This window comes from Dendrobium catenatum, unplaced genomic scaffold, assembly GCF_001605985.2.
Source record: "Dendrobium catenatum unplaced genomic scaffold, ASM160598v2 fragScaff_scaffold_133, whole genome shotgun sequence".
Lineage (NCBI taxonomy): Eukaryota > Viridiplantae > Streptophyta > Magnoliopsida > Asparagales > Orchidaceae > Dendrobium > Dendrobium catenatum.
In genome coordinates, this window is record NW_021318595.1 from 10,855,248 (window position 1) to 10,879,718 (window position 24,471).

Genomic DNA, 24,471 nt, shown 5'->3' on the forward strand with positions numbered 1-24,471 from the left:
TTACACTCGACCGTTGACTGACACCGAAATTTCACTCAATCATCGTCTGATGCCAGACTCCACCTGACCTCCAATTATTCTTGGACTTTAACCCGACAACGGTCCTTCCGACCTTCGTCGCTAGATAACATTCTTTACGTCCTTCTTCGCTAGATAACAGTCTTTACAACTTCTGTCACCTTTCGACTACGGTCTTTCTGACCTTTATTGCTCGCCAGACAACGATACTTCCGACCTCCGTCGCCCGCCGACTACAATCCTTCCGACCATTGTCACCCGAATACGTACGGTCTTTCCGACTTCCGTTTCTCGCCGACTATGATCTTGTCGACCAAACTAACATATCAATACTGATTCTTCCAATTTCCATTGTGTAATGCATTCTATATGATGTATATTTGTCACATCAAGCCGATGTCTTCCCTCCAATGAAGTGTCTCATTTGTAATCAACTACAAATACTAGTGGTTTCATTCAAATTGGGCTAGGCCCCATAGTTTTTCCCATTTTCAGAAATCTCCATATAAAAATGTTGGTGTCTCTCATAAATACTGCACTCTTTCTCATCTGATATTGTGCTGGATCCTCGTACAAAGCTAAAACGTTAAACTTTATATTTCTCTACCATGGGGAATATTCCAGGATGAAACAACTAATATGTTTTTAAGATCATAGTTATAATTTCTATTTGATCGGTTCTTTAAAAAAATTATTTCCCCGTAGTAATTTTATAAAACAATGAAAACGTAATCTCAAATAAAATCTAAGAATAAACTCGTGATTTTTATTTATTTATTTTGGCAACAGTACTAACGTGACGTCTGGATTCTAGAATTAGGTTCAAGAGGCGACTAATATTCACGTGATTTTCCACTCTTTAACAATAATAAAATACCAAAAGTTCGACTGAAGATTCAAACAAAATTGCATTTTTAAATGATTTATAAATTATTATATTCTACTAACCTTTACAAATGTATCACGTCAATTAGTTGATGTTGTTTTGTTTTAAATATTCAATAAATATGTAAAAATAAATAAACATATTTAGAAATAGGGATAACTTATTTTTGAGAAATTTGACTTTTTATTTCTTTTATTGATGTTGATTTGTTTTTAATATTCAATAAAATTTAAAAATAAATAAAAATATTTAGAAATAGGGATAACTTATTTTTGAAAATTTTGACTTTTTATTTATTTTATTGACTAATATTTCCTTAATCTATTTATTTGGTCAAATATCTCAAAATACTTTTTGGAGTAAAATATACCTAATATATCATTAAAAATTAATCATGATCTCGCATGAATCTCAAGGCAAAATTAAGTTGAAAACTTTCAAAATTTTCAAATGTGGCATGCTTAGAGTCAAATAGAGTGGCTCGACGAGATGAATCCAACGAGCCTAAGATCGTTGGATTCTATTATAATTAAGACACTCAAATGCTAGATAAACAATCCATGATCTAGGGAGTCGATATCAGTTGTCCATTCAGAACACTCCCAACATGCCCTTAATCTTCTTTCTATTTATTGGTCATATCACTCCTAAAAAATTATAAATAGACTCATCATTCTTCATTGAATCAGAGTTGAGCAAGTAAGAGAATGAAGAAAGAGAAACTATTTCTCTTGTCACCAGACTCCTCCTCGACCATCGCCAGACCACCGACCGTCATAGGACCACCGATTGACGTCGGGGATCACTAGCCACCGTCGGACTTTTGCCCGACCACTAACCAACACCAGACTTTCGCCTGACTATCGATCGATAACGGACTTCTTTCAAACTCTCTAAACTATTATAATTTCACCGTCCTCAAGTTTTGAGACTGATCAATCTTTGTAACATATTCAAATAATAGTGAAATCATTTCAACTAGACGCGGTCCCATAATTTTTGCCCTTTTTGAGGGTCTTTCACGTAAAAGTTCATGTATTTTTATTGTTTCTATTTGTGGGCTAGATACACATACAATGCTAAGACGCATAGTTTTTTCCTATCTTACCGCCATGAATATTTTAGCCTGCAATATAGTTTGGCACCATCTATGAGAAAATCATCCCACTATCCTAAGCATTGTTTCAATGGCTTGAACTAAATTTTGAATTCATATCAGTTTGAATCAGTTTTGAAGGACTTATTACTTCGAAGAGCATTTACAAATATATAGAGTTATCTTTGATGGGGTGTAAATGTAATTAAGTCAAAAAAGCAATTTTGAAGATATTTAGTTAAATAAAAATATAAAAAAGAGGACTTTCATACATATCATAAAATTACTATGTATTTATATATCTAACACCTAAATATTTATTTTTATTTATACAATATTGATCGAGGTATTAGGAAGTCGCTGAGTTTTTTTTTTTTTTTGGGACATTTAGGCCAATTAAGGCAAACTCACACACACCACGCATACACAAAGACTCGAACCCAGGACCTCTTAGTTGAAGCATAAGCTCTCAACCAATAGGCCATGGTGAGCTGTGTGTGACATCAATGAATACACATATATGATCTATTTATGATAAATTCATAAAAATTAATGCTATGCTTTAATTTCTAGTAATAAGAATTATATGTAGCTTTTAAAATTCAAAGATATATAATTCTTTAAATTTGGTGGAAGCCAATGAATCATTGGAATTATTTTATTTTAAATTAAAATATATATGGATAGAATTATCATGTGTCATTTTTTTGAATGATAGCATATATAAAACAAACTATAAATAAACAATGCATCTCATCTTCATAAGATTTGTCCCAATCATGATTGAAATGGACATGCATGTACTATCTAATTTAAACTACATTTTAAACTACGCTAAAGTTTAGGGCTCCATTTGGCGTTATTATCTTGTATATGGATGTCATAATCTCCTTTAAATTTAAAAATTCATTATTTTATTTCTATGATGCTACATAAATCATCGCGTCAAGAGAGAATTTTCTAATAATTGTTGACTAAGGTTTCGTTTGGGACATCTTTTTTAACGCTTCTTAAAACAACTTTATAGTATAAAAATTAAAAATTTTGTACCATAAAGTTGCTTTAGAAAAAATAAGAAAGCCGTCCCGAAAAAACCTAAATGTTATTTGATAATGGCTAACGGTATAAATTAATCGAATTGAGCCAAGTATTTTCTTATAGAAATTTACTTATATTGTCTAATTCTCATATCATTACAACAACAATAACAACAACATTAAACATTTATCCCACTACGTGAGGTCATTTACATGAATACTTTTTCTCCATTTTGTATTGATAAGAGTCAAATTCTTATTTAAATCTAATAAAAAAAATGTCATTTTTAATATTTAATAACCAAGCTTTTTTAGGCCTACATCTACCTTTCTTTACCTAGACCAAATTTAATAGATCTACTCTCCTAATAGGGTCATCAAAACTAAGGCAGTCGTTTTAAATGACCAAACCATCTAAGATAACTCTCTCTAACCTTATTTGTCATTGGAGCTACTCCAACCTTTTCAAGAATATGCTTGTTTCGTATTTTTTTACTCTAATTCTGACATCATTGAAGTACTTAAATGCTGAAATAATCAAAGCCTAAAAAATGATGCTTAATTTATCTCTTGTTTGCATAGAGGAGCATATGGGCAATGATGCAACCATCCTCCAAGCAAAAGGTCAAACACATGAAACCAAAAGCAAGTTTATGGCCAGTCAATTTTTCCTGTGAAGTATATTCTTCATTGTTCCAGATTTTTTAAAAAACATTTAAAAGCTTTCTTATACATTTCATTTGCTGGAAATTTGGCAGTCATTAAATTGTTAAAAGCAAAACATGAAAGCTCCCATTTAGCCATGAAGCCTATAACCCTTCAATTGTGTTTCCCTTCATGAATCTCGCATTGTCAGCCCACACTCCAACTTGGTTCCTCCCACATAGCCAACCCCCATGCGGCAACAGAAGAAATCAACGAAGCTTGGCTCAAATCCAATTCTCGGGACTTATCAGTGTAATGAGTAAAATCACAAATAAAATATATATATTATTCCATATTGTAGATATTTTGGTCTAATAAATATTTTAGAAGATATTTGTCCATGTAATATTATGTGTGTGTGTGGAGAGAAAGATGTTGTGCAATAAATACATAGGAAATAAAATCACACAACAAAATTACACAAAGAACACGGTGATTTACGTGATTCGGCAAATATGTCTATGTCAACGGGGAGGGGATGATGATTTCACTATATTGGAGATATAAATATGGATTACAATAGATTTTCAAGGTCTCTCTTTTGCTCTCATACATACAAGAGCAATCAATAAACTCTATTTATAGATTTGAAACAAGATCTAATAAAGAAAATATAATTAATGTAAAGATTTAATCATACCAATTAGATCTATCAATCAGTGCACTAATTAAATCTCCTAATTAAAGCCAATCAAATCTTTCTTAACTAATGCATCAATTAAATCTCCAATCAAATCTACTAATTAGGAAAATAAGCATCTCCCTAATCAATTATATAAATTTGATTGGTGGACGAGCATGGTTGGGAACCCCCTATCCCGGCTTTGAATCCCCTCTATTATGGCCTCGCCTCTTCAGTGGGGCAAAGCAAGTGTATGCCCCATGTTAATAGATGGCCCCGTTTCCACTCCAAATGGAGAGCTTGACAGCATAACTAATCCATCAACCGAACCTAACGAGGCCACCTACCAACATCGGGCACACAATTTTCCCAAATAAAGCTTTAATTAGATTTGGAAATAATTCCAAAATCCAAATCAACAAGAGAAAATTTGGAACACTTCATTGAACAATTCTTATTAATTCTTTTGATTATAAATCGTTTGTTTAGCCGTAAGTACTTTAATGTTATTGGATTTTAGTTAATATGGGCTTGTAGGATTCGCCTGGTCGAGACACTCAATGTGACTATAAGCATGTCGAATTTGGAGGTCATATAGCCCTTCATATAATACTCTAAAACTTTCGACTATGCTTCAAGCTATTGATTTAGACTTGTTTGGACTTGGATCCGAGCATTTTTTATATCACCGTGTTTGCCTCATCAAATCGATCAGTCTAATTATATGTTAGTTGAAATCAGAGGTTTGATGATGATGAATTTATTTTTAGAAATTTCTAATTTAAATGAGCATCTAGATTTGTGCATAATGAAATTGATTTTTTATGATATATCAATAATTATAAATACTATACGATGATCACTTCTTAGTCGGAGGCTATGAATATGCGAACCATTTCTCTATGATCTCCTCTTGCTTTCAAATTTTATTTTCTATTTGATAACTTTTACTCTTACTGTGTTAATTGTTTAGCTTTTCAAAGTTCCCATTCTTTTATATTTTTGGAGGGGTAAATTTTTAAAAGGATCATGATTTAAAAAAAATATTAGCAAAAGAATCTTAATAATAAATAAATTTAAAAGGATCATATGAGTGAATATTATTCGTGCTTTCTTCAAAAAACGCAATTATTGTTTGCATTTTCAATCAAAACGTGAATAGTAATAGCATTTTTCTTGAAAATGCCAACGCATGCTACATTTTCAATTGAATACATTTTAAGTAATTATTTGTGTCAATCCTTAGAAAAGTGCAATTAAAAATAATAATAAAAATAAACAATAAAATAATAATAATAATAATTATTATTATTATTATTACAATTATGGGACTTCAACATATACAAGAAGCATCAACAAAAAATTACAATTAAAATAAGACCATTTTTGAAAAATCAAACTGTCTTTAAAGATTTTAAAATTCTAAAAAAAAAGAGAGAAATTCTTTGATGATTCAATATAAGAATTTTTTTTCTCAACCAAGCCAATGAATTTCAATGCGAAAGAATTTACAAATCAAGATTGAGTTTTCTCCATTAACAATAAAAATTGAATTTTCAAGCAGAATTCCATTGAAAATGGAGCATTTTCAAGGAAAATATAGTGTTTACAAGGAAAATGCTATCATTGTTCATGTTGTGCTTGAAAATGCAAACAGTAATCACATTTTTTTTCAAAAATGTGATTACTGTTCATTGATATGATCCTTTTAAAATTTATTTATTATTAAGATTCTTTTGCTAATATTTTTTAAATTAAGATCCTTTCAAAAATTTGGCCAAGCCTAATGGCTCTTGCGATGTAATCAATTTTCATTGATAGATGTGATTGGCTGCAGCCCTCAACTTTCCTTTAAAAAAAAAATGTTATATGTTCGATAAGTAGGGGCTGCCATTTAAAACAAATAAAGCATCACACCATAGGAAATTCATAATAAATTTGCTGACAATATATATAAGACGGCAGAATGTGACATCAAATTAAATTATTCTTTTTTTTTATTTATTTACAAAGCAAGGGGACATCTCCTCTCCTGAATAAATAAAATATATTCAAATTTCATTATAGCCGGTAAGCATTCAAAAAAATATAATCTATTTTAAGTGTTAAATAAAGAAACTTATATGCAATAACCAATGGGCCATTTTCTAATTACTGCATTGTTCTTATATTTTGTGGCAAAATATTTTATTTAAGAACAAATGCTAAAATAATAAATTAAGTGTGTTATATATATAAATGAAATTAGACGATGATATTTATAATTCAATTCAGTTTAGAAAACAATATTTTCTTAACCTTCAAGTCAAATTTTTTATCATACAAGATGATATTTGTTTTTTAAAAAATAATTTTTAATTATTATTTACCGAGTCAAAATAGAAAATTAGGCGACATATAAAAATAAAAAAATATTATGTTTTTATGATTTTTTTTTTAATTTCTTGCTTATTATTGATAGTGATTTTTTTTTTTTTTGGATCTTTTCATTTGATGCCCACCAAAAAAAAGTATCGTCATATTAATAGACAATAAAAAATCAATGAGAATTTTTTTTTTCGTATTCCTATTTGCTGACTTCATATTGTCAGTCAACTTATGAACATTTTCTAAATTAATAAAGAATTATAAGGTACCTCCCCTTATAATCAGATTGCGGAGAGAACAGCTGAGAGCACTTTGTCTGCGTTTGCTTCTTCGGAAACGAAGACCGGCTCTTCGACCCCTTTTGAAGTCTCTAAGCTTCCATTTTTCTATTTATCTCTGTCTCGCTGTTGTCTCTTATCTGCCTTTACCCTGGCCTTCCTCGCCCTAGCTTTCTACCGGTGTTGAATCTGTGAGGAGGAAAGAAAGAGACAGCAGAAAGAGGGAAAATCCGGGATCAAAAATCTTTTTTTTTTTTAATTGGTTTGCTCATCTCCTCGTCTACCATGCCGAGCTCGAAGCATCTTTGAAGGCGGTCTTATAGTTTAGGGTTTAGTAGGAGGAGGCTATGGGTAACTGTCTCAACCATGCTTCGAGGGTCGACAGCGCTCGTAGCTCGCAGAATACTTCAGGTTCAGCCCTATCTCTTTCTCTCTCTCTCTCGTTCTGGCTTAAAGTTGCTATCTTTTTCTTCTCGTTTGCTGATCGGTTCTTTGTGTATTAAGAGTTTTACCTTTTTTGGCGTTTGGTAGTAGATCAGTAGAGGATTTTGGGGGTTTAGTTGGTTTGGATGCTTCAATTTCTAGACCATTTAGCTTTAATTGAGTGTTGATTGATGTTATCATTCGTTATTGGTTAAAGCGCTCGATTTGTTGCCTGAAATTGGAAGTTTCCCTTTTTAGATTCGGGTTTAGTGAGAAGGTCTGGAAAAATTTCTGTCTTCGGCGCTTTCGTTATTGGTTTATTGTTATTATTTGAACAGTGAACATCCCACTTAACGCCAAGGAAGCAATTTCTTCCATCACTAAAATCTTATTTGTTTAAGAAAATAAATGAGTTTCTTTTCTTCTAACCTTCCCTGTCAGGGATATGAGATTAATAAGGTGATATTCTGCAAACTTTTAATTCGATTTCATTTTGAAATCATAAATTTACCTTTTCAGATTGGTTTGAAACTATAAATTCCTCTCCATATGGCATATCCGGTCAGTTAATTGCATTTTAAATGATGCTCATTCTCTATCCAAAAGTAACTGGAAGTTCTATGGAGTACATAAACACTCCTGCAGAAAGTATTCATGCGTAGATATCCTCAAAATATACATTTTTAGCAAATCTACAACATTTTTTGATGTGGTCATTTGGTTCTGGTTTTAAAACATACATCATGGTATTGTTAATATTCTTGTTTTCAGCTTTTGTCATTAGTTTTTGCCAGTTTTCAATTGAGTGTAATTAATATTCAGGCCAGACAAAAACCATCACCAAGATAAGCTCAGGCACAGTCCCTTCCACCCTAACTTGTTCAACTGCTTCGAACATCACTGCATCCTCATATAGTGAAAAACCTGCTTCTGATGCTCTTATTACACCGCGAACTGAAGGCGAGATCTTAGCATCTTCGAATTTGAAGGATTTCACATTCACTGAATTGAGAAATGCCACTAGAAATTTCCGGCCTGATAGTCTTCTTGGGGAAGGAGGATTTGGCTATGTCTACAAAGGTTGGATTGATGAACAAACCTTGGCTGCATCCAAACCTGGGGTTGGTAGGATTGTTGCTGTCAAGAAACTGAAACCTGAAGGCTTCCAAGGCCACAAAGAATGGCTAGTATGATTCAAAACTGCTTTTTTTTTCATTTTATTGATTTCACTTGTTTAATTGACCATTAAGTTTTTATTGTTATTTTACATGTGCAATTAATGCAGACTGAGGTTGATTATCTAGGACGGCTTCGCCATCCTAACCTGGTTAAGCTCATTGGGTACTGTTCAGAAGGTGATGATAGGCTACTGGTTTATGAATTCATGCCGAGAGGAAGCCTTGAGAATCATCTATTTAGGAGTAAGTGGTAACTAATATTCTGAGAACTTATTAAGTAGAATAATTACAGATGGGACATTGATGATGAATTTGAATGGACATATGAGCACCTATATGAATTTGCAACTCTTGAAAGACTATAATAAGGGGTTGTCATTAAATGAGCAAACCATCTCCTTGTGAAAGATGTGGCTGGATCTTGTGACTTAGTACAAGTTTTGAAAACTTAGCCAAGACTTTATCTATCATGCTTTTTGTACATTCTAAAACTAATTAGGGCTCTATATCCCTCAATTATAGGAAGTGCTGAACCACTTTCATGGACAATAAGGATTAAAGTCGCAGTGGGGGCTGCCAGAGGACTCTCCTTTCTACATGATTCTGAATCGCAAGTCATATATAGGGATGTCAAGGCTTCAAACATTCTTCTTGACTCGGTAAGTTTTACACATAAAACCTAAAGATGCTTGTATTGGAGTGAAAAAACTGTTAACTAATTTAGATGTTGATATGTTGAATGCAGGAATTCAATGCTAAGCTTTCAGACTTTGGCCTTGCAAAAGCTGGCCCAACTGGAGATAGAACCCATGTTACTACCCAAGTGATGGGCACTCAAGGATATGCTGCACCTGAATATATTGCCACAGGTTAGTAAGTTAGCATATACTGTAAATTTTATCTTGATAGGCTCTCGCAAACTCAAAAGAAAGAAAAACAATGAAGATGATGGTATGAATTTATGTAATGCATTTATAAAAAAAAAAGCTTTCTATGAACATGCAGGCAATCAATGGGTTAGTGTTCGGTGTTCCTAGAATAAAATTGTATCCTATGGGAGGAATTAGGATTTCAAAGAAGTGGAAATAAAAGGACTTTTATAATATATACATAATTGCATGGAAATTTAAATTATAGAGGAAAAACAAAACAATTTAATCTATTGTAGGTTTGAAATTTGGCAGTGACACGTAGAAAGTTTTTATATGATTGTATTATTGACAATTTATAATTCATGTAATTTACAGAGGCTGTGCTTGACTAGTTATAGAGCCATTAGGATCTGTGGGATGGTGTGGAGAAGGCGCTGCCAACCTAAACTTTGACTTTAACTATATTTTAGCTATCTTATTAAGATTAACTTTTGAACATTTAATTCTAATGACTTATTAAACTTTTTTTTCCTTGCACGTTTAAATGACTTGTATTGAAACCTTGACCATTTTTCATTTCTGTACTCTTTTACCAAGTCATCTTTACATTATTCATTATTGTTCATGAAAGCTAGAATTCAAATGGGAGCTCCTCTTTGCAAATTAATAGGCAAAGTACTTAAATTTCCTTCTTGGGTGATTTTTTTTTCTATTTTATTTACTTTCAATGATTGAATTAGGTTTCATATAATTCTAAATACATGGGTGCAACACCAGGTGTAACTGTTCACCGTATTACTATACATTATACACAGAGACATGTTCTGTAAAAGACCTCACAGTTTAAAGGTTTAACTCTGTAACAGGTAGACTTACAGCGAGGGCTGATGTGTATAGCTTCGGTGTTGTTCTGCTAGAATTATTGTCTGGTCGTCGGGCTTTTGACAAGAACAAGGTCGGCATCGAGCAGAATCTCGTGGACTGGGCAAAACCTTATCTTGGAGACAAGCGTAAACTATTCCGAATCATGGACACAAAATTGGAGGGTCAGTACCCGAAGAAAGGTGCCTACACCATTGCTAATCTTGCTTTACAGTGCATCAGTCATGAAGCCAAGCAGCGGCCGCGAATGCGGGAAGTTCTTGCCTCATTACAATCATTGCAAGATGTGAAAGATGGACCGAAACTGCTGCAAGTAGAACCCAGAGACATCCCCATGAAATTACCAGCAATATATAAGCCTTCTATTCAGATGCCAGCAACAGCTAATGATGATGCTTTACCCTTACCATTCCCAAAGCCTACAACCCCAGTGCGCTGAAATCTCCACTTTGTAAATTATCACTCTTGTTAGATGACAATAGGAAGCAGTTTGTGCTTATTTCCTTTCAGTTGATTTTCTGTAGTTTTTTTTGGTGGTGGTGATTCGTAGGAATTCTTTACTGCTGTTGGCTGATTCAGCTCTTAAGTGCCAAAAGCACTAATCTGTTATGGAATATACAAGAGAGTATCAATGATTTGCAGTTTTTAGTTGATTGTCATTTATTAGATAGTTGAAAATTTTTAACAAAATTTTGTAGAACCCGAGATAAATGATTATTTTCGAATATTGTCTTAAAGCGTGAAAGATTTGAAACATTGTAAGTGTTAAAAGCTGGATAAAATACTCATTTATCAATAATGGTTTCATAAAATTGTGTCCGACCGGTCCAGGCGGGACCAGCTTATAGGCAAAACAGGGGAAAAGCTCCGCCTTTCTGCACGCCAACGAAGCCGCTAAAGCTAAAGGACCGTTTTGGGAAGAATTTTTTTGAGAGTTACGAGGGAAAATTGAATGTATGGATTGTTTAGGGATTTTCTTTTGATTTGTATGCATTAAATACTTTGTTTTTCTAGGGTTAGGGCATTTTGAATTTGGCTGAAATATGAGATATCTTAGATTAAGGTTTTTTTTTGGGCTATAGCGGCGTCTAGAAATTTGAGAGAGATTGATCCTCCTCTCGAATAGAGGATCAACTTAATCTTGTTATTTTCCGTTTCCCTTTCATCAAATAATATAAATTATCTACTATTTTTGTGAATTTGTGCGGATTTTTGTAAAGAATTCTCGTTGTTTTCTGAAGATTGATAGGAAATACTTGATATCTACAAGTGTTTCCTATCAAATGCTCATTCAAATGCAACATTAGTTAAATTAATATCACTACCTGACCCCTACCCTGTGACAAGCAACTTGAAATGCGAGGCCACAAGCCAGAACAGCCAAGATCATTTTCGCTGTAGTAGTAAGTAAAGACACCTCTAACATTACAATAGTTCAATGGTTCCTAGTTTAGCGGAAACAGCTACTAATATAGAGGAATGATACTATTCGATAAAGGTTTTGGGTTCATATATAATATCAACCAAGTTTTTTTTTTTTTTTTTTTTGGTTCACCAAGTCTAGCGCTAGATACCTAGAATGACAAGAGTTGAATTCGTAGAGTTTTGATATTTAGTTTCTTTTCTACACATATAATGCACAGACGCAGGATACTACACACCTTCACAAATAATGGAACAAGTAAATATATGGATTCTCAATGAACGATGGACACAGCTCAGATGAACCATCAGCAACCTTGACTAGAATTGTAACGAAATTCAGCACCTAGCAGATGAGTTGTTTTACACTTTTACCAGGACTTTATCTAGTATACTCGGCTTTTCAAGAATATGAAAATCTGCTTTACAGACAGGAGTTACTGTCACTGTTCAGTTTGGAAGATCTAAGCAATATTCTAGTAGGTAAAATTAATAAATATATTTTATTTTACAGTAACAAGATAATAATTAGTAGTTACAGTTGTTTGGCCAAATAAAAAAAAAAAAACAGAAAATAACATAGCATAACATGGAAAATGAAAATAAGCATACAGAAGTCAGAACATTAGAAGATTTTTTTTTTTTCTTTTTAATGAAATATATAGCGTCAAAACATAAATTCAATATATGACAGATTAGACTAGAAAACTTTGACAACAGTTTTTCCAAACTCTTAACCATTAAAGAATTACCTGCAGTTCATTTTGGTTGGTCCACTTGAGCCAATGAGCACAAGAAACAAGAAATGGGAATGAAAGTCACGTCCAATTGTCCAAATAACACGTTTGAGGGAAAAATTTTCTCATAATTGTTTGGAATTACATTCATGTCATTATATGGGATTTGGCAGCTTGAATTCGAACCCTAAAGCATTATCTTGTTAATATTAACATGACAAGAATGACTGATATCGCTTGTGTATAAATGTTCTAAAAGGCATAAACTACAGAAGATAAACCGTAACCATAACGTCTTGCCCACTTCCAGGCATATAAATAGAATAATAGCGGGCATCCAAACTTGTAAATTCAACACAAGCATTGAATAAGCATAGGATGTCTAATGACCTGCGCAGGTAATGTCGTCTTGGTGTTTCCCAATTGCAAGTGCATATAAATCAGCCATCTTTCCGTAAACAAACTTTTCTAATTATCTCTCCCCTGATCTCTCCTCCTTATATGGTGAATACTAACTCTATTGGGCCCCACAAGGTGAACCTCCCTATTTTATTAATACTTCCCGCCCAAAAAAGTACATCGTCCTCAAGGTGGAAGGACAAAAACAGTCTCCTAATCATCTTATATAGCTCCCATGTAGCTTTGTACCCCGACAAATCCGTCCACGTGATAAGTATCATCTAAACAATAAACCTAAGATGCTGAGAATGAATTGGAAGCTTTTTGTTAAAGGGAACAACATATACCATGCACTTATGCATAACAAACTCGGCTGGACATCATCTTAATGGAAGCTGTAAAAGAGCTCTCTAGTATCTATGCCTGCCAGTTTCTCCTGCTTTTTCTTTTCCTCAGCTCCTTCAATCACAACCTCTATTAACTTAGTGATAGCAATCCTTCAGTAATCATTTGGGCCAGAACAATCTAGACGAAGCAAGTCAGCTGTACAGGAGAACCCCTGATGGCCTGATCCACATAGACATCCAAAATCATTACCTTCAACTATTTGTTTGTCAAATCTTACACCAATTTTGGATTATCTTTCTTCAAATGTCAGAATTACTTTACCACAAAATCTATAATGTGGACCTCTCTGAGCTGGAAAAGATAGCCCAGAAGAATGCATTGTACCTACATATTTTACTCTATCGCCTTCTTTGAATGTGCAATTCTTTGAAGAAGCTATTGAGGACTCCTGCTTTGGCAAGGAATGGCAATTTAAATAGATGCTCCCACAATATCGACTTCCACACTGGAAGCTAGTCTTCTAATATGAAAAATGTCAGCTAATGTAGATTTCTGCTTAGTAAATTCACCTGGCCTCTTTTTGTTAAGAAATTCCTGGTTCGTTCTGTATGTTGCAGCAATGGAAAGATTCTTCAAATCACTTCTAGAATAACCTTCTATTGCATTAGTTAACTTGTCAAATATAAAGTTAGGGTAAGGCTTTCTTGGGACAGAAATATCTTTAAGATTTTCATGCAATTTTCAGCATCTGAAAAGTCTACATATATCCTTCTTGAAAGAAGACATGTCACAACATCATTCAAATCAAATGATCTATTTGTTGCACATATAATAAGAATCCTTTGACTGTCCTTGGTCCTTAAACCATCCCAAGCTGCCATAAATTCATTTTGCATTCTTCTTGTTGCTTCGTGTTCAAAGGCACCACCATGTGCACCAAGTAAGCTGACAACCTCATTTACGAAAATAATGACAGGTGCTAGTCGAGATGCAAAAGAAAAGAGCGTCGTGGTGAGCTTCTCAGCCTCACCAAACCACTTTGATGTAAGAGCATATCCGGTTATATTGATAAAATTTGCTCCAGCTTCAGTTGCAAGGACTTTTGCATGAAGAGTTTTACTTGTTCCCGGTGAGCCAAAGAGCAAAATTCCTTGTGAAAAAAGCTCTGGCCTTCTCATAAGAAGCGTGACTAGTTCATTTAAAGTTCTCTTCACATCTTTTAGAGCCCAATATCATCAAAATTAACCCTTATTTCATCTGAGGGTACAACTACTGAAACAAAATTGCTTTCATACTCATCTTTTACAAGATTCTTTATGCTCTCTAAGGCCTTCGTTGAAATTGATTCCTGCTCCCGTAACATTGCAATAGCAATCTTCAAGCTTTCACGGGTATCAAAAATCTACCATTACTAATAGAAGCAACACTAATGGAGGACAAGTAGTGATTTCTAGCCCATCTTACAACTTTGTATGCTTTTTGCTTTATCAAAAAAATGCAATTTGTCTTCAAATGTAAAAGCTCCAAACATGAAAGACCGTGCTCTTCAAGAACCTTATGCGACTCAATAAGATTATTCATTTAGATGATTATTTTTTTATCATCTTCAATTAGTTTGTTGAAAGTTCTGAGTTGCTCATCTTCCTTGTCCTCAATTATTTGCATCTTCATCTTTCTCACCCTAGAATCGTCACTGCCCCAATAACTTCTTCCTCCTCCAGTGTAGTGGTTGTCATGATTCCTTTATGTTTCTCTCGCGTATCAAGGGTAGGAATCCCATCTTTCTTCCACCCTCCTTGCATAACCCAATCCTCATGGCTCGGCTCGTTACCCTCCTCCGGTCGTCTATTCCCCATGCCCGAAAGGCCTCCCACAGTGATCGACCACCTCCACCACAAAACCCTCTTCCTGTTGTCCCCCAATCTGCAAACCTTATTACACCCCTTATCGTAGCCTTAAGAGGTGACTCTTGATGAAAGAAATTCTTCTCGTTAAACTCTTCATGTTCAATCTCTTTTCCCTTAGATTCGATCAAGGGAATCCCAATCAAATCTTGGTTAGGGTCAGTGATGAACCGGTGGCTGAGTCAGTGAGCCCCACTAGGGTGGGCAGCGGGCAAGAAGAGAGAGGGGGAATTATTTATGAAACTTTTAATTAACTTTGGGAGAAAATTAATTAGGGAAAGAAATCTAATTTGAATTCAAATATGAGAGTAAATTATTTAGGAAAAGCTCAAGAGAGTTAATATTCATTATGTAAGGAGAAATCAATGGGAAATTATTTAGGAAAGTTTTATATATAATTGGGTGAGAATTGAATAGGGAAAGAGATCTAATTTGAATTCAAATCTGAGAGGGAATTAATTAGGGAAAGGGGGCTTATTTGGGAGGGAATTACCTATTTAAGGCTAACTATAGGGTGATTTCATATTATGCTTGTGTTTTCTAAAATTAGGGTTTCTTAAATTATGAGGGCTCTAGCCGGTGGATAGATATTTAGGAGAGCTGGATTTTCCTCTCCAATTGAAGATCCAACTATATCTTGTTATTTTCTTTCGTATTTCTTGTAATAAAAAGTTTTATGGTGTGCTGTTCTTCCCAAATTCTTCTTGCGGTACGCTGATTTGGTAGAAATTACATCTACTTCCTATCAATTAGCATTCGAAACAGCCAATAGAGTTTTGGATTACATCTCTATAAGCTTCATCCTCATCTCCTCCACCCTTCCTAATCGGTTTTCCATAAATGAAAGCCTTCCTTCCATGGTTGAGAACTTCTTCATGCCAGATTTAATTTGCTCCATCTCACTTTCCAACGCTTTCACCTTTTTTGTTATCATAGGTCACAAAAAAATGCCCTGATACCAATTTGATATGTCTTGGAATTAAAACTAGAAGAAACAAATAGAAACAACAGGAATATAATGATAGGGGCTGATTTTTTATTATCTCTTCAATAAGAAAGAAAGATACAAGTGATCTACTATTGAGAGGTATATCAGCTCTTCCACAAATCCTAAATGCCGCTAGGAACAATTCCTAATAAAACTATAGCAAACATAAATAACATAATAAAAATAAAACTACCTAATTACCCTTAAATAAACTATCATATTTCCCTCCCAAATATGAATTCAAATCAGTCATCTTTTCATTAATAAAACTTTTCTAATTCTCATCCAAATCTGAATTCAAATCAGTCCTCTTTCCCTAAATAAAACTTTCCTAATTCCCTCCCAAATCTGAATTTAAATCATCCTTCTTTCCTAAAATAAATCTTTCTTAAGTTCCTCCCCAATCTAAATTCAAATCAGTCCTCTTTCCCTAAATAAACTTTCATAATTATTTCTAAATTCGAATATTAACTCCCCTGGGCTCCACAAGGTGGAACCCCCCTGGCATATCACAAGCTCATTCTTAATACAACTCCAAAATATTCATCTTAATAAAATACTAGTCTTGATGAAAGAATTTTAATTAAAATTTTATAATCAACTAACATTTATTATCAATAAATTTATAGTTAAAATGTCCATCGAGACATAAGAAATCCAATGAGCCTAGGACCACCAAATTCAAATGCATTAAGGCACTCAAATGCTAAAAAAATATCAAATGATCAAAGGGATCATTATAAATCATTTAATACAGAGTTTCGGGATTTAAAAAAATAATCAAAATGCCACCATAAAAATCAATAAATAGAACTACATTCCACACATGAAGAGGGCTTGGAGTTGTAGAGCGCTCATAAATTTGAATAATCATAGAGCTTTTCTTGTAGATCGACACCAACAACCAACATCTCCCGGCCAGCATTATCTGAACATTATTGTCCAATCATCCTTATCTGACCGTCATGGTTGTCCAATCGCCATCATAATACATCATCATCCTACAATCATCACCTAAACACCTTCACTCAACCAACATTGTCTTTCATCAACTGATCAACTGACCCCGACGTCTATGGTCGCCCAACCACCATTATTTGTTGTCAACTAAAATTAATGACCATTATCACCTCAGAGCTTTTGCTAAACATGGATCAACACTGACAGTCTTCACCATTATTTGTTTCTCCAATATTTTTTCACTGCACTCACCACTAGAGGCCAAGCCTACAATCCCAACTTTGTAATCACTTCTCCACCAGTTAAAGGGAAAGGCAAACTTTTGTATATTTATCTATATAGTGGATTATTTTAGTTAGGCTAGGTCCCATGATTTTTTTTTCTTCTTGGATTATCATAGTAAAAAGTTTTGCACCACTTGTATGCTTCTTTTATCTATGTGTGCAGAACTTTATGGAACAATCAGATAAAATTTCACTCTATCAACACAATTTTATATAACAGTCATTTCAGGGAAAAATGCAAAATTACTTTGCGGGTGTTCTTGTAACAATTCCAATATGTGATAATTGGTGGCTGTAAGAATGCTAGCCTTCTCAAAGAGGTAAAATACAAAAGGGACTAAGAAGGCGTGCAGTAGGCACAGGCCTGCCATGGCTGATGACGCAAGATGCTTTAGGGCCATTCATTCGTTGAATGCAGCAGTAAAAATAAGAATGCATAAATAGAAAGAGGAGCACAGTAATCACCTTACGTCCTTTGACAGACTCCTGCAGAATACAGTTGAGAATGACGTTAAAGGAAGCAGAAAGCGCCAATCTCACTCACGGTGAAAACAAAATAAACTGTTTGAAACTTTGGAGATGTTTGCTCCCGCAAAATGTAAGGGGAAGGAATGACAGGGGAGTTGAGAAAGAGATGGAATCCCAGTAGTAAATCAATTTTGATTGGCAAATAGCTAGGATAAAAAAAAATCATAAAATGTGAGATAATTGATCTCCACGATCATTTAGTGCTTAAAATGAGCATCAACCAAGTACCAAAATTGAAAAGGAAAAAACAATGATATCAACGTAATGTTACTTTTTATTTCATTGATGTAAGGTGCTTGACACTTCATACATCCAAGAATATCCCAGGTACCTTGGTTACATGACATGTTTGATGTTTCCATCTAGCTTATCTTGAGACATGGGATATGGCACCATGCATGCATCAGAATAATTTGGTTGCATCTGTCAAAATTTTCAAAGAATCGACTTTCTAAATACCATAGGTTCAATTTTGTATATATTTGTATTCAATTTTTTTCAATACAGTGGGCACTTACCGTTTTCAAGACTAGCAGTCGTCTGAAGGCCATGATTCTTTCATAGTTTGCTTGCCTGTATAGCTTAAAACGCACGTCCAACCATAAAAGTAATTATTTCAATCAGTTGAAAGGATTATAGGATGTTACAGGGACGGTCAATTTGTGATCACTGAGAGCTCTATCTTCATAAAAAGTCCACAGTTCAAAATGATTTGGGGTAGGATACACATTGCCTTCGGATAGGGGAAACAATGCATTCTATCAGGAAACAAGATCATACTCATCAAGATCAGGGAGAACAACATCCAATCTCATCATACTACTACACTCTTTGGGGATAGGTGCACCGGCTTGCACACAGAGCTCCACCACAGCAGGTGCCTTCCCATAGTACCTCTTGAGCACATTGGCCAATGGGGGACCTTTTGGGTTTTTTACATGCCACACAAAGTTTGGCTTGATCAAATCATCAATAGTGGCTTCCTGCCATGCATGTTGTCCATCTCGAAACTGATGCTTTGCAGCTTTGCACATCCTCACCTTGTGTCCCTTTGGTCCAACCTGAACTTCAGGGCAGTATCCACATGTTACAACATTGTACTTCTTCATTAGCTTACTTGCCCCTATTCTCAAATCAAACCAAGATCTTAATGTTTTCATAGCCAATTCATTTAAATTCATATTCTCTTCCTCTTCGGAAATAGAGTCTATAAAACTTACTGGGACAAGTAGATGATCTGTAATGGAATCGTCCTCTTTATGCGTCTCAAAGTCAACAATCCTTCCGTCAATTGAGTACACAGGTGCGATTCTTCTTTTGGTTGGGTAATCATCAAGGTTAAGACCTGCTTGGATACACAGTTCCAATATGGCTGGAAGCTTTGGAACATCGAGCCTCTCCTTGTGCCCTACTCTTGGCTTTCCCACTCTATCAAAAAGGTGGTAACAATACGCAAATCCAACAATATCTTTAACCCCTCCTCTTCTCCATACATGGTAAGAGTTCCTAGAACCACTGCCAGGGCCTTCACAAGACCTTATTTCATGACCATGCCAGCCAACATGCAATTCGGGACAAAACCTGACAAATCCAAGTAATTAACATGGCCATAAACTAATGTGTTGAAATTACATGATGGATTTAAGAAAATCAAATCACCTGCATCTATGGATTGGGATTGCTGGATCACCTTCAACGAGCTTGGAAAGGCCATGTAGCAGTGAACTCCTGTCAAGATGGACTTGATGGGCCACTTCAATGAGTTCGGGAACAAGGAGGCCATTCTCTGGAGCATGTTCAAGGATCTGACAAGGGTTTTCTTGTCTTGCTTTCTTCTTTTCCTTTGCCCTGCGGATAAGCTCTTTCATGGGGGTTGCATATGGCTTTCTCTCCCCTTTCTTCCCAGGCCTTGGAACATCCTTGTAAGGTTTCTCTCCCTCTTCCTCACCTTCCTCGTTTTCCATGTACCCGCTTATAACTTTACTAAGGAATATTCTCTTTTGGCAGCAGAATGGAGCCGAGTTGATTTGAAATTGCAATACCGTCATCATTATGTGAGATAACTGCAGCCGCTGTGTGATTCTTCCCAAAAGCATCTCTTATTTAAACTAATGTGTCAACTCATAATTGTAAAAGCTTTCACTGGAAGACTCTATAAAATCAGCAAAAAAAACGAAGTTTAGTTAGTTTTTTTTTTCCTAATATTAATGGTATACTGATCTTTCACTGGAAGACTAAAATCAGCAAAAAAAAACGAAGTTTAGTTAGTTTTTTTTTCCTAATCTTAATGGTATGCTGATGATATTGCAAATTTTTGCAATAGTAAACCAAACTAACAGTATTTATATGTACAGAAACATTGGCATACTTTGGCTATGAATTTTGACGACAAAAGAGAATCGTGGGCTCCAACCCCAGCCTCTCCGCACCCTTTTTTATAGACGGGAGAGTTGGAATGAGTTTAGATTCCGCAGTAAGTTTTCATAAGGCGGATTAAATTTTAGATAACACACTGTCTAGAGATTTCGTCTCATTTCTCAAGGAGTTTATGATCTGAGATCTGGTTTTCTATAGGTGCAAGTCCCTATAGTTGACTATCATTCCCAATAACAAGAGAGCACTTTCAATTAAGACTCGTCGTTAGAAAAGACATAGTAGCAGCAGCTTTGGGGTTTGGATTTTGAATTTGGGGATTTTTAAGATTTAAAAATTTTCAATGTCCACTTGAAGCGGGTGATGAAGGGATGATGATAGACCCAATCAAGATCCAATGATTATGTCATCACGGGCTGTCATGGTCCCTAGCCTATTTAGTCAAAGGAGGTAGTCGACCCAACCTGATCGAAGAATCTTTGTAGGTAGCTATGGGTTGTGTAATCCAAGAGTACTTTATAGACTTAGAGTAAATATTTGCCTAAGGAGGAAGATTTGAGTCCACCTTAGCTAATAAAAGGCATTTATACCCTATCAACTATATCCTATTGATTCATTATTCAAGGATTTAGAGTCATTGGGGAACATACGAGCTCTGACCGTGATCGTAATTTAGTAGTATCATTTAGCGTTAAAACACTCAATTAGAGGGTCACGATCATAATTGTTTACCTGTGGTATCATTTTATAGTGAAACCACCGAATAGAGAACACATATCATGTCCTTACTCGCAAGAGATGGTCTAAGAATGAATCCTGATGATAATCTCAACTGAACATTCGCTCTTTGTGAGATGAATTGATTTCTAAATCTATCCACCTCGATAGACTATTACAAATGGTGGATGGATTTTCGTTTCAAGTTATTAGGTAATTTAATTTCATTTTATGTATTTAAAATTGAATGAATATCATACTTAGAATTTTACTAAAATTTGAACCTCTTCGGGATTAATTTTGAGATTTGGGGGCATTTGAAAAATAGAAACTCCTTTGGTTGAGATTAGCTTTCAACACGGTCAGCATCAAAATTTATGGGTGATTTCACTTCATTATTTGAACCTTGTCGACTCTGCTTATTTGTCAACAGAGAATTGAGTTCAGTTTCTTATAGACGTCGGAATCGAGAGTATGTATTTCAATATGTGAATTTTCTCTATAAAAGACCTTGAAAACCTAATGTGAAAATATGAAATAGAATATTCCGATCGATTTAATGAGTGACAATTTGAGAATTTATATTTTTAATGAGTGAATATTTCTTATAAGAGACCTTAAGGTCTAATGTTAATGTATAAAACTAAATACTCCAGTAAATCAACGAGCTTCAGTCTGGATAATTTGTGTTTTAATGAGTGAATCTTTCTTATAAGAGGCCTTGGAGGCCTAATGTGAACATATAAAATCAAATACTCTGATCGACGCTATGATCGTGTATTTATTCGTTGATTCAAGTCGTGTCAACTCTGATCCTCTTAATTTAGTTCAACAAGTGTATATGAAAATAAAATCAAACTTCAATAAGCTGTATCAAGGACTTGGATTTGGTTGTCCTCTCTTTCAGATTTTTCCTTTAAAATTTTGATAATAAGATGGTATAAGAAAAAATTAATTCTTATAATGGCCATGTAACAGTAACCTGTAACCACCTGGATGACTAGTGGAGTGTCACAAATTACACTGATTATGGTGAAAAACAAGCAATGGTTGACTAGGTTTAAATCTATGATTATATTTGATAAGTGAATTTTGAGTAACTTTGAATGAAAAATTAAGAGAATTAGTAGATATAATGATTAGAATAATAATAAATATTGCTTATTCACGGCTGACCCATGTAGTGGGATAAAGACTTGATGTTGTTGTATTGCTTATTCACAAGAAAATAAATGTAAAGGAGGGAAGTCTTACGGGAATTTGGGAAGGTTATAAGTTATTATATGATGGAAAAGATAATAATAGAAATGGGGTTAGGATAATTATGTATAAAGGATTGAAAGAGAAAATTTGCATAGCCCAAGCAACAAACCAAGGTTTATGTAGGGCCATACAAATTAAGACCTGTAGTCAATTACTAGAAAAAAAACGTATAATAACCAGAAAGTTAAAATTAAATATTCTACAAATAATTGATAATTAAACAGTTACTACTGAAAAAAAAAAAATCATACCATTCTCTATGCTCTTCGTGATTCAACACAAGGACCTAGATTTCTGAAATTAGATGGTGTTGCATCTTCCATGGTTATTTATGATAGTTTGAACTTTTGAAAGTCTGCTAATCCCCTTTCATGTATCTCCAACAAATGACCAGAGGTAAATAAGTTCAGTTCTTTCAATTTGAACTGGACATCTAAGTCATTAAGCTTTTTATCACACCTCACAGTAAGTAGAGAAGTAGTATTACTTTTTGTTCTCAAAGACTCCACCCTTACATTCCATCTCTTTCATGCTCGGCATGGCCACCATATGATGACAAATAACAGGAAGTAGTAGCAACCGATTAGTGTGACCATTGTTCATGTAAGATCTGCATGCAAACTTCCTTTGACTGATAACAAAGCTTAAATTTTAAGGCTTTATTTAGGATAGTTTTCTTACCGCTTTCAACAGCATCTTTCTATAACAAAAACTTTTTGGAAGCAACGAAAAAGCTGTGGCCAAAAGCTGTCCCAAACAAAGCCTAAATCCTTACTTTCCTATTGTTGAACTTGTTCAAAATAACTCAGAGCTTAGTATGCATTATGTAATCAGCGTGAATAAAACAAATTAAAGCCAGAGTGGTCACCACAAAGCATGGGAAAAACGTTCTTCTAAAGGCGCTATCTAACTGTTATAAATTACAGAGAAATAGAGTCGAAGGAGACCACACGTAAACCCAATTTAGTTATCCAATGCTGCAAACTGTATGAAATACTTGAGATTATGGATAGTTAGAAATAAGTTCAATCGCCCAACATTAATGATCATTTGCATTCGCTGCAAAGAAATAAATAAAAATACTTGAAATGGCATGGTTAGTAGAAGATCTCTAAGAAATTGTAACTAGAGATAGTGAAGCAAATCATCAAACACCATGAGTGCACTTTTTTAGGCAGAGGCAGATAGGAGCACATAAAAAGGAGTAGAATGAATTTACCTATCGTTCAGAAAAACATGGATGGATGAAAGAAAACAATCGTGAAACAAGTTCTTCTTGTGAACCACATCTACTTGGCGGCGGCCACTGGCCAACGAAGGCATTGCCATATAGAATCGTAAGCGGGAGAAAAGATGGGCAACCAAACTGCTTTTGAGGGAACAGACTCGATGAAGTCCGGCGAGCCCCGTCGCTTGTGGATTTGTAGCGTGACGGAAGGTTAGTTACGAGGACGGCGAGCAGACGAGACGACAACCAGGCCCAAAAATGGATTTTTGAGCTAATTGGGTTTCTTTGGACCTGTTCAGCTTTTACATGATATTTAATCCGTCAGAGCTTAAAACAGTTTGAGATGGGAATATTTCTTATCAAATTATTTCCTATGAATATAAAGTAATTATAAAAAATTAAATTCATAAATACAGAGTAAGAAGTTTCAAGTTTGATAACTGAAAAAAAAAAAATCCTTTAATCAGGTCGTCTCTCTCAAATATATTTGAGACAGATTCCTGATTGATTTGATTCTCTCAATTTTATCTGAAAGAGAGGGTCATGTAATCGAGAAATTATTTGGTGATGTCTGGCATAGTTTTACATCCGGACTCGATTTAAATTTGGACACGTGGATATTCACTAAACTCTTTTGTAAGGAAAAATTTCTATAAATTTATAGTGTAATTCACTGCACTTTTGTTACGCTTGTATTACGTTTTTGCTATGCTTACACTTTTGATGTCTTTTTGTTTTGCTTTCACTATGTTTTACTGTTCTTTTGATGTGTTTTATTTTTGTTGTTCTTTTGTTGTGCTTTTACTTTGTGAGCACTGAAATATCGCGATGAAAAAAACAAGACCTAAAAAAATGAAATATAATTAAATCTCGGCACCAAATAATTTCCCAATTAAACCAATGATTTTGGCACTCCTAATGAGATTCTATCCCACCAAAAAACATGAGGACACATT

General features: G+C 34.5%; 2 protein-coding genes and 1 pseudogene across 5 annotated transcripts; 1 reads left to right on the forward strand and 2 right to left on the reverse strand.

The window, feature by feature from the left end:
- Positions 1–7,006: 7,006 nt before the first annotated feature.
- Positions 7,007–11,017, forward strand: LOC110111346 (probable serine/threonine-protein kinase PBL3). The gene is made up of 6 exons (XM_020843170.2): positions 7,007–7,420; positions 8,255–8,619; positions 8,718–8,853; positions 9,133–9,269; positions 9,356–9,479; positions 10,349–11,017. The coding sequence occupies exons 1-6, from the start codon at positions 7,357–7,359 to the stop codon at positions 10,801–10,803; spliced, it is 1,281 nt and encodes a 426-aa protein (XP_020698829.1). The 5' UTR covers positions 7,007–7,356; the 3' UTR covers positions 10,804–11,017.
- LOC110111347 (APO protein 3, mitochondrial) lies at positions 10,842–23,930 on the reverse strand. 4 transcript variants are annotated; one of them, XR_003702748.1, is made up of 5 exons: positions 23,507–23,930; positions 19,594–20,086; positions 18,453–19,515; positions 18,266–18,357; positions 10,842–10,967 (listed from the first exon to the last, which is right to left on the reverse strand). XR_003702748.1 is itself a non-coding variant. In XM_020843173.2 (4 exons), the coding sequence occupies exons 3-4, from the start codon at positions 20,028–20,030 to the stop codon at positions 18,696–18,698; spliced, it is 1,257 nt and encodes a 418-aa protein (XP_020698832.1). In that variant the 5' UTR covers positions 20,031–20,086; positions 22,539–23,346; positions 23,507–23,930; the 3' UTR covers positions 18,186–18,695. The 4 variants fall into 4 exon arrangements, 2 of the variants coding, with proteins under 2 accessions (XP_020698832.1, XP_028555859.1); XR_002304855.2 differs by lacking the exon at positions 10,842–10,967 and having other exon boundaries at positions 18,186–18,357; XM_020843173.2 differs by lacking the exon at positions 10,842–10,967 and adding an exon at positions 22,539–23,346 and having other exon boundaries at positions 18,186–19,515.
- Positions 13,582–15,318, reverse strand: LOC110111335 (annotated as a pseudogene).
- Positions 23,931–24,471: the final 541 nt, after the last annotated feature.